The sequence below is a fragment of the Lagenorhynchus albirostris genome, chromosome 1 (genome assembly GCF_949774975.1).
Source record: "Lagenorhynchus albirostris chromosome 1, mLagAlb1.1, whole genome shotgun sequence".
Lineage (NCBI taxonomy): Eukaryota > Metazoa > Chordata > Mammalia > Artiodactyla > Delphinidae > Lagenorhynchus > Lagenorhynchus albirostris.
This window is the reverse complement of record NC_083095.1, coordinates 155,730,645-155,739,733: the sequence shown is the minus strand read 5'-3', so window position 1 is coordinate 155,739,733 and position 9,089 is coordinate 155,730,645. Positions and strand designations below refer to the sequence as shown.

The 9,089-nt window shown below is 56.3% G+C and overlaps 1 protein-coding gene across 1 annotated transcript in view; it reads right to left on the bottom strand.

The window, feature by feature from the left end:
* Positions 1-3,501: 3,501 nt before the first annotated feature.
* Positions 3,502-9,089, bottom strand: part of ADARB2 (adenosine deaminase RNA specific B2 (inactive)) — a 363,438-nt gene continuing 357,850 nt past the window's right edge. Inside the window, exons 8-10 of the mRNA XM_060170687.1 lie at positions 8,486-8,667; positions 5,286-5,464; positions 3,502-4,185 (exon numbers count right to left, since the gene is read on the bottom strand). Of these exons, the coding sequence (XP_060026670.1) occupies positions 4,009-4,185; positions 5,286-5,464; positions 8,486-8,667 (538 nt within the window). The 3' untranslated portion in view covers positions 3,502-4,008. The remainder of the gene's footprint in view (positions 4,186-5,285; positions 5,465-8,485; positions 8,668-9,089) is intronic.

Here is a 9,089-nt window from a genome sequence, read left to right as displayed (position 1 = left end):
GATGGGGAGTCAGCCAAGAAAAAAAGGAGGAGGAAGGGCAGGGAGAGGAAATGCGAGAAAGAAGAGGGAGAAGAGGTAGGTTGGGGCTGTGGTGGCAGTGGCCCCATCGCTGTGGTTTTCCAGAGCCGTCCCTCGATGGCTGCTTCCTCTGTCTCTTGTTTCCGCTTCCTCATCCCGTCACCCCCCCGCCATCCTTTACTTGATCTGATTCAGAATTTGTGGGGGAGTCTTGTCAGGAGCCGGCAGTGTCCCCGCGTTCCCAGAAGCAGCTGTGCTGCAGCTGGGGGTGAGTCAGCACCGCGGACAGCGGCGGATACCTGGCAGCCGTGACGTCCCCACCGCCCTCCCCGCGAGTGCCCGTCACTGTGCCCGGAGGGGCCTCGGAGCGCGGGTCTGTCCCTCCTGAATCACGGAGCTTTCGGTATTTCACCCCACCCCTGACCCCCGCAAGGACTCAGCTGGGACAGCCTTTCGACATGCGCGGGGCGGTGGGTCCCTGCTCCTGGATGGGGAGGGCTGTAGGGAAACCAGCCAGGGTTCACCGGGCTTTGCTGGGTGTTAACGAGGCTTCTGCCAAAAGACGTCACAGCCATCGAATCGTGGTACATAAACAGAGATTTTCCTAACTTTCCTTTGGTCTTATTAGAAAGTGCTATTTATTGTATTTTGGACCAATTCGATGATTTCATCAGAATGGCTTCTTGAAAAATGGGTATAGAAGTTTCTCTAAATTAAAAATGTCTACTTTAAGTTTCAAATGTCTTTTTAAATTTTTTTAAACAAGATATTATAGACACATCTTGAAATTTTTAATCTAAAAATAGGATTTCATCAAAATATTCTGGGCATTGATACACCGTGTATTTACTATTTATGGCTCTCCAGACGTGATAAACACTATACCAAAGAAAAAAAGAAAGAAAGAAAGAAAACATTTAACTTTATTGATAAGAACAGAATTCTGTGAAAAAAATTATGTGGGAAAAATATGAGCTGTGTTTCCTTGAAAAGCAACTCAAGTCAACATTTCTGAGGAACAGCGGACATCAGACACTGTAGTGGCCAGATGGGTACATACAGACTTAGAAAGGAACAAAAAGGAAACAACAGTTATAGATCTGCAAAATAGACCCACAAATCATTTGCTCAGCAAAAACAAAACCCAAAGATAATCCTAAATCCAGTAACTTGCTATCACACGTTGTGGGATCACGTGCTGGGAGGGGACAAGCGGAGCCACCGACCTCCTGACCCTCTAGGGCTGGGTCCTGCCAGGAGGACCAGGCTGGGAACTGTACGTTGCTTACATTTTTCTCCCTGATCGGAAGTGGTGTGGGCTTGGGAGGCAGATGGAGGTGCTGCCGACTTTATTTGGATGTTAGTGGGAGGGCAGATTGTGGGAGGGTGGATATGAACACGGAACAGTGCAAGTGTGAATCACGGAGACACAGGATGGTGGTCGAGGCAGGTTCGGCAGGTGGGGGGCCCTTTTGTTGGCTCCGTCCTGATTTCAGGGTGACTCAAGTGTTTGTTCTCCTCACAGAGACCCAGGTGGGGAGGTGTGCGGGCTCCTCTGGACTCGAATTCCCCTAATTTTTCTAATCGAAAGATGCAGGTGGACCTGCATAAGTGGTGCTGGTGCTCCTGGGGGCCTGGAGCAAAGGGAGATGCACCTCTGGGCTTCGGGCTGACCTGAGCCAAGCCCTCCAGCTACCCTGGTGCCGGGTTCGAGCCTGGAGTCCTCTCCTCTGGCCTCTGGCCGTCCCAGCCCTCCTGTCCCGTCCCCACCCGCCTGTGCCCGGAGCCCGGGGTCCCTCGTCCCTAGCTCCCTCTCTGTTTCCCACTCACTCGTGGCAAAGCTTCAGGCCCTGAAGTGGACTTCTTGCTGCCCTAGGGACTCTTCTCTCATCCATCTCTCCCTCCGAGAAGTGCCCTCCTGACCCGACAGACAAGTCCCCACGCCGGTGCTAATGGGTGCCAGGGCCCTAGGGGTGGCTTTCTCCAGGAGCAGATGTTTATACATGAGGAAGTCTGTGTGGTTCTGGAGAGCCAGTGCCTCGAACCCTGTGGGGTGCTCATCGTGGGTGGGTGGGCGCCTTCCAAGCCCCTAGAACCAGGTCCCGTGGGCAGTGCCCTCTGTGCCCCTTTGTGGGTCGGCTCCCCCACATCTTCCCTGCTGTCTGCTCCCTGTAGTAGGAGCTCGTTCATACAAAGCATGGACCACGTCTCCAAGCAACAGCTCAGAGTGCTGTGAGCTGAGCTTCTGGTCACAGATTCCAGCCAGGACTGGACTGTGCCTCCCGCTTTCAGAGCAGGGCTCCAGAGACGGGGCTCAGAGTGTCTGAGTCACAACCAGCCCTGAGGCCTCTGGTTCTCTGAGCTTTGTCCTGATGCCATGTCAAATGATCAGACACTAACATAAACTGGCCTTTTGATCCTAGCTTTTGTACTGAATTAAGATTTTATTTCCTCAATTTGTATGAAAGATTAATACGAGTCATCTATTTGCAAAACCATTTTCATCTCTCTTGAAACTTTATGCTGGAGAAGTTGTCAAATACCCGGTCCGTTTTCTCTTATAAAAGAACTTGAGTAAGTTTGACTTTATATTAAATCCCAGGAAAAGTTTCTCTCTCCATACTTAGTATCTCTACTTCTTGTTCTCTTGCGACAATACCTACAACTCACTTTGTTTTGCTTTTGCCCCGTTGTTATGAGAGCTTTGTGATGCTGCACTTGCCTTTCTTGGGTTAAGTGAGGTGCCTGGGCTGCTACAGAGCTTTGCTATTTATATTCTGGACGATGAATCTCAGATGCGGATCTTTTAGATGGAGGAACGAGAGGCTGGTTAACTGGCATGATGCAGCCAGAAATGAGTCCTCGGCGGTGAAACAATTCAAGGCATATGATGACTCGAGATGTCACGGGGGTGCCACCCTCCTGCGTGGACAGGGGGTCAGGACCCCGCCCCTCACTCAACCCCGGACGCCCCATGTGCTCGGGGGAACCTAAAGGGGGCAGAATTCTGCCTCTTGCACTTCGGCAGCTGCTTGAAGTGAATTTTTTTATTGTTCAGGATGGAGATCAGAGAACCGAGATGAGAGAGCTGGAGGCCCCTCAGGCCTAAGGGGACAGTTCTGTGAGTTTCTGTGCTTGCTTTCTGATAAAACTCAGTTAAAAAGGCAGGACTTGGTCTGGGACTTGGTTTCCTGATTGATTCCCTGGGTAGGGGGGACCCTATCAGCTCAGACCTTGTCCAGGTGGTCGGGTCGTCATCTGCCAGGGAAGCAGCTGCGTCAAGCCATGGGCGTGGGGCCCGGGGCTGCGCATCTGGGACCCTCGTCACCAGGACGTGTAGCGGTGGTTTCTTCATGCCCTAAATCTTGGCCCCCGGGTGCTTTGGAAACTGTTCCTTTGCTCTCTGCAAGAATGGTCTCACTCTCTGGTCCTCTTTTAGGGGTTCTTTAATATCATGTGTCTCAAATCATTTTGAAAGGAGGTGGAGTGAAAAAAATAGGAATGAACATGATAGCTCATCCTTACTGGCTTCTTTGGGGAGGAGCCCATGGCTTTTCTCTTCACTTGTGGCTTATCCTGAAGTCTCACACACGCTGTGCTCGTGGGAACCCCTCGCTCAGGAGGTGCGTGGCGGGGAGGGAAGCGTCGGGGATGGGCCTGGTTGGTTCTCACCGGCCAAGCCTCGGCACTGCTTTTCAAGGCATCCACTCAGACCCTCTGGCCCAAATGGAAATTCCCTTGGACACAAGGAGGAGCGAGAGCTGTTTGTGCGTAGGCAGGTGTGGTGGGCGATCTCGGTCCTGGCATCTTGGGAGCAGCCGTCGGAGAAGCAGCATGTCCCTAACGCAAGGCTAGTTGCTCATCTGAGCTTCAGACACGCGTGTGTTTCTGAACACCAAAGGAAAACGAATGCACAGCACAGATCAGCACCGTCAGGGCACGCCACACCCACACACGGCTTCGCCCGCTGCGCAGGGCCGGCCCGGGGCCTCATAGCATTAGTAGGAACTGGTCTTGCTCCGGCGGCTTCCTCACCCAGGTGCCCAGGCCGGCCTTCTGGAATGCTCTGAACAGCTGCTGTTTGACAGCCTGGTAGGTGCGTGCCCCCAGCTTGGCCTCACAGTACATGGACGGCGTGTCTCCGTGGCTTGGGATCCGTGTGCTCAGCTGTGGGACAGAACGAGAGAGGACAGGTGAGCCCTTGCCGGGAACGGGCCCCGACCAGCAGGACCGCTCAAGCCTGGCAAGCAGGCACTGGCCTGCCGGTCACTTTTCCTTCTCTCTTCCTTTAAACAGAAAAGCAGCGAGATCATCACGTGGGCTTGGAGTTTGCCAAGAGGGTGGATCTCAGGTTAAGTCCTCTCACCACACGGATGATGGGAGGGGCTGCGTGAGTCAATTAGTGCAATTCTGGGGTCATTTCACAACGTATCAAAATATCCAGTGGTGCCCCTTAAATATATACACTGTTCATATGTCAATTATGCCTCAGTAACAAAGAAAAATATCTATTCTCTCTAATTTGATCTATTGATAAATAAAATTTCATATAAAATTCCAAAAAAAGAAAGAGTAACAGTAGAAATTAGGGAGGCTTTGCTTCACAAGAAGTATGAGTGATTAATGAAAAAAAATAAACACAGAACTTGTCTGCTATTAACAGCACAAGCTGTGCATAATTTTTTTCTTTTTCGAGGAGGATTAGGGGCTCAAATCGGCGTGGGTGGTGAGGCCGAGGGGGCCGTGGGAATGAGGCAGCGTCCCAGGCGGAGTTGCCTGCTAGCCCGCCGGGAGGACTGGGACTGGCCCCCGTGTCCAGTGGGGCAGGATCCGGCCTGGCTTCACCACCCATGCGCCAGGGTCGGGGGGTGTGGTGAGCGGGGGAAGTGGTCGGTGGGGGACGGCACCGGCTACTGGCTGGCCAGTCCGTCCCTGACGCTCACAGCCGTTTAATTGGGGCAACACCTAACTTTTCTGGGCATCCATTTCCTTCTGTCTGGACTGGAATGACATGGACTCTGAAGTTTCTATGGACTTTCTCACGGGCTGCACTGGCCACAGCTGTTCACCAGTGAGCCCCTTTCCACCTATTTCTGGGGCCACAGCATGAGACCCTGCTGCAGGTCAGGGGTCCCACTAGGAGGGGCCACACCTGGGGTTGGCAGGGGGCGGGCAGGGACACGGGGGCTGGTTTGCGTGTCCCGTGTCACCCTGGCTCTGCCCAAGCGGCTGCTCCCTGGGCCCCACCCATGTCCAGCCCCACTGACCTTGCCGTAGAGCCGCGCCCACCGGGCCGAGAGCCTGTGCTTGCAGAGCCTGGACGAGCGGCCGCAGCTCCGCTTCCCAGTGGTGGCGTCGATGACCTCCACGTCCGCCGTGCCCACCACCCAGTTCACGCTGAAGTGGGGTGACTTCCCAGGCTGCCGTGCCTCGGCCTGACTCACTCCTGCCGGGAGAGACGGGGCGCCGGGCGTGAGCGCTGCTGGCCGGGCGGGCGGGAAACGGCTCCCACGCTGGTGGGACGGGGTGGACGGCTGGCCCGAGCGCCATCGCTGGGGCTTGGATTCGAAGGATTTTAAATGCAAGGCTGTCCTGTAATAACACTCTGCCCACGTTTCCCCCTTTCTCTGGATGTTCGTCGCGTGGACTGGTGAACAGATGGGGCCGCATAAAGGCCAGCTGAGAGCGTGCGTTTACGGGGCATCTGCTGCCTGCCCGCTCCCCACAGGGCAGACGCCGGGGTCACAGTCCGGCTGACGAGATACGAAATGGAGTGAAAACAAGTGAGCTCTGAAGGTGTAAGGCGCCGGCCCGGCAGGGTGACTGGAGCCCAGCGGGGACTGGAAACTGGGCCCTGGTTTGAATTTCAGGACCGCAGAGCGTTAAACCGGGAGTGGGTCTTTCTGAGTCCTGGGTCCGCCGAGGATGCTAAACCATGCAGGATGGTGGCCTGGGAGGAGGGGCACTGACCCCGGGGCCTCAGCCACGTGCCCTCCATGCCCCCCGACTCCCCGCGCAGCTGACGGGCTGGCTCCACCCCCAACCCCGGCTTCCACTGGGGTCACGCAGAGAAGGACCTTGGTCTCATGTGTGTTCACGGCCACAGTGCTGCAGGATGTTCAGCCTGGAGCCCCCCAACCCCCCCCCTCCTGATCCCTTCCCTGGATCCAGCCCCCTGAGCAGCTGCTCCCATATCCACACTCTGCCCCTTCCCAGCCTCCTTTTCCCCAGTGGACAGACTGGATGGCAGCATGGGGCCTCTCAGGGCCCTGGGTGGGTGGGCCCAGGGGCCCCAGCAACATCTCACGGGGAAGCAGAGCCTGGTGCTGGGAAGCAAGTGGCAACCCAAGGAGCTGGACACATGGAAAAGTTGTCACCTGACTCATCAACATAGATGGAAATTAAATTTAACTTAGACACCCAAGAACTGAACATTTGCTTTTAGCTCCACACCAGGAATTCTCGGTCTTTGGGGGCCACTGCAGAGCTGTTTCTGCTGCTCAACCACAGGAAGTCATTAATCTTCAACATTTTAAGAAAGAACAGGAGAAAGAAGAAAAGGGAAAGTGAAAGAAAGACATTGAAACCGGGCCCAAAGTGATATTTTATCAGAATTACTGAAATTATTGACCGTTTAGAAAATGACTCTGGTTTCATAGACATTGAATTTGAGGCAAGCCTTCCCATCCCTCACCTGACGATGGTGAGTCAGGACTGAGCCCCTTGGAGACGGGCGTGGGTCTCAGGCTCCCATTCCCAGCTCCTACGAGGTGGATGTCACCACCTCTTCAGCTGGTCTTGTTTGTGTTGTTAATTCTTGTGTGTTTAAGAAATTGTGCCATTGCCACGGGTCACAGTGGGTGTGTCGGGAGAACTTGGCCTTCTGGTTAAACGGGGTTCAAATCCTTGCTCCATGTTGATAAATAGAGGATCTTCACACTTAAATTCCTGTGAGTCTATTTCCACATTTATAAATGGAGGTGACAGCAGCTGTCGTGGTTGGTGTGACAGGGTGTGTGCCTCATCTTGACGTTGACGGGGGTGGCTGCTTGGTTTAGTTAGGTCCCTTCCCTGAATGGTGGAGCCATTCTCTGGGGGGGACTCGTGGAGGGTGAGTAGCTGCACCGTGCAGATCAGGCCTCTCTGGGCACCCACTCCCCAGGAGAACCACCCACAGGCTGTACGTGGCCATCACCTGCCGGGCTCAGGCCGCAGGGCGCCACAGCCATGGGCACAGCTTTGGGTCAGATCCGAAGGCACCGTTCATGGCGAGGACGGGGGTGAGGGAACCCCCTCCGCGACAAGTCGGCCCGAGTCACGGGAAGGGAAGGTGGGGCAGTGGTCCTGGATGGGCACACGACCCCTGCTCCCATGGCCTCGCTGTAGTTTGCTGAGTCCCCTCCCTGGACGCTGGGAGCCCCTGGAATCTGACGTGGTCCCTGGATTTGGCAGAGAGTCTTAGATTTTAGGAACAGGTTCTGGTGTGTAAAGAAACCTGGGGCATAGCCACTGAGCCCTGGGTGGTCCCAGCCCCACTGGGAGCATCCTCTTCCGCCCTGTCTGAGCTTTGGGGTCCGTGATGCTGCCCTTGGCTGGTGACGCTCGTGGGAGGGTTGAGGGAGTGGGGAGGTGTGCTCTCTTGGGGGCTGGCCTGGCTGAGAGCTGTCCCCGCGAGTTCCCGCCACCCCGTGGGCACCATCGTTGCCCCTGGTTTTCTGAGAACAACCTTAGGGTCCTGGGAGTAACCCTTAGGCCTGACTCTTACCACAACCGTTGACTGGCTCTTTGACCTTCTCTCTCCTCTTCCGGGGGATCTGGTCTAAGCCCCGGACTGGCCAATTGCTGTGGGTCTGCACATGCCCACCACCCAGGGCCCCCCACCACAGATCACGGCTTGCAGCCCCTTCAGAGACAAGGCACCGCCCAGGAGGGAGCCGCGGTGGATTACCGGGTTAATTACGGGGGTCACAGTGGGTGGGGCTACCTCCCCAATGCCCCCTCCCGCTGAGCTGAGAGGTCAGCTGCTGCCAGAGGGGCTCACGGCTGTGTGACTTCTGGTCCTCACGACCCCAGGCTGGCCCTGGCGGCCTGGGGGCAGCATCCCCCTCCCAGGTTTGGTGCTGGGGGAACATTCAGGAATTTGCTCCTGGATCAGGTGGGGGCGACCTATGGCCCTGGGTCCCCCCTGCCCTGTTGGACACGTGTGTTTTTTGCCTGGATTTCTCTGGGCACCGCAGACACTGCCCTGAAAGTGACACTGTGATGTCTGAGGGGCTCATCCTGTTACACCTTCACTCTGGAACGTCGTCCGGAGATGCTCCGCACCCGGCTGACCTTTCAAGTATCCGATCTCTGCAGTTCTGCTCGCTGAGTCTTAAATGGCCACGGGCCAGACTGGGAGAGCCTGCCCTGGGGGCCTCAGGGCCTGTGGACGGAGGGGTGTGTGCGTTTGAGGACCTGTTCTTACCGCTGAGGAGGGGCCGGTTGTGCCGGTACGAGGCGGGCAGCTGGCCGATGTCCTCGGTCCTGTGGCTCATGACCCGGGAGAGGTGGCCGGTGTGGTGCAGGCTCCCCACCACGATGCTGTGCAGGTACACGGGCTCGATGAAGTGGCAGAGCAGCGCACCCTGCAGCCCCAGCACGTTCCACCTGGGGGGGAGAGGGGCGTCAGCGCCCTGGCTCACTGGCCTCACCTGGGGGAGGACGGGGGGCCTTTCTGCGCCGTTGTCCCCGAGGCGTCACTGTCCGCATCGTGCAGCTGGCGGTGGGGGGTTGGGGGAGCTGGCCTGGGGCTCGCAGCACACTGGACCGGGCATGGCTTTGGCCTCGTGACCCCTGGTGACCCCGAGCCCCTCTCTGCCGTCAGGGGGACGGGTGTCGGTGGGTCTGCGTGTGAATAAACGTGGATCCTTTTCCTGGAAAATGAGTTGTTGGGTGAAGGGGAAGCTACATATTCTCTCAGGGACTTAAAGTCAGATTTAAAAAATGACCCTCTGGGCTTCCCTGGTGGTGCAGTGGTTGGGAGACCGCCTGCCGATGCAGGGGACGCGGGTTCGTGCCCCGGTCCGGGG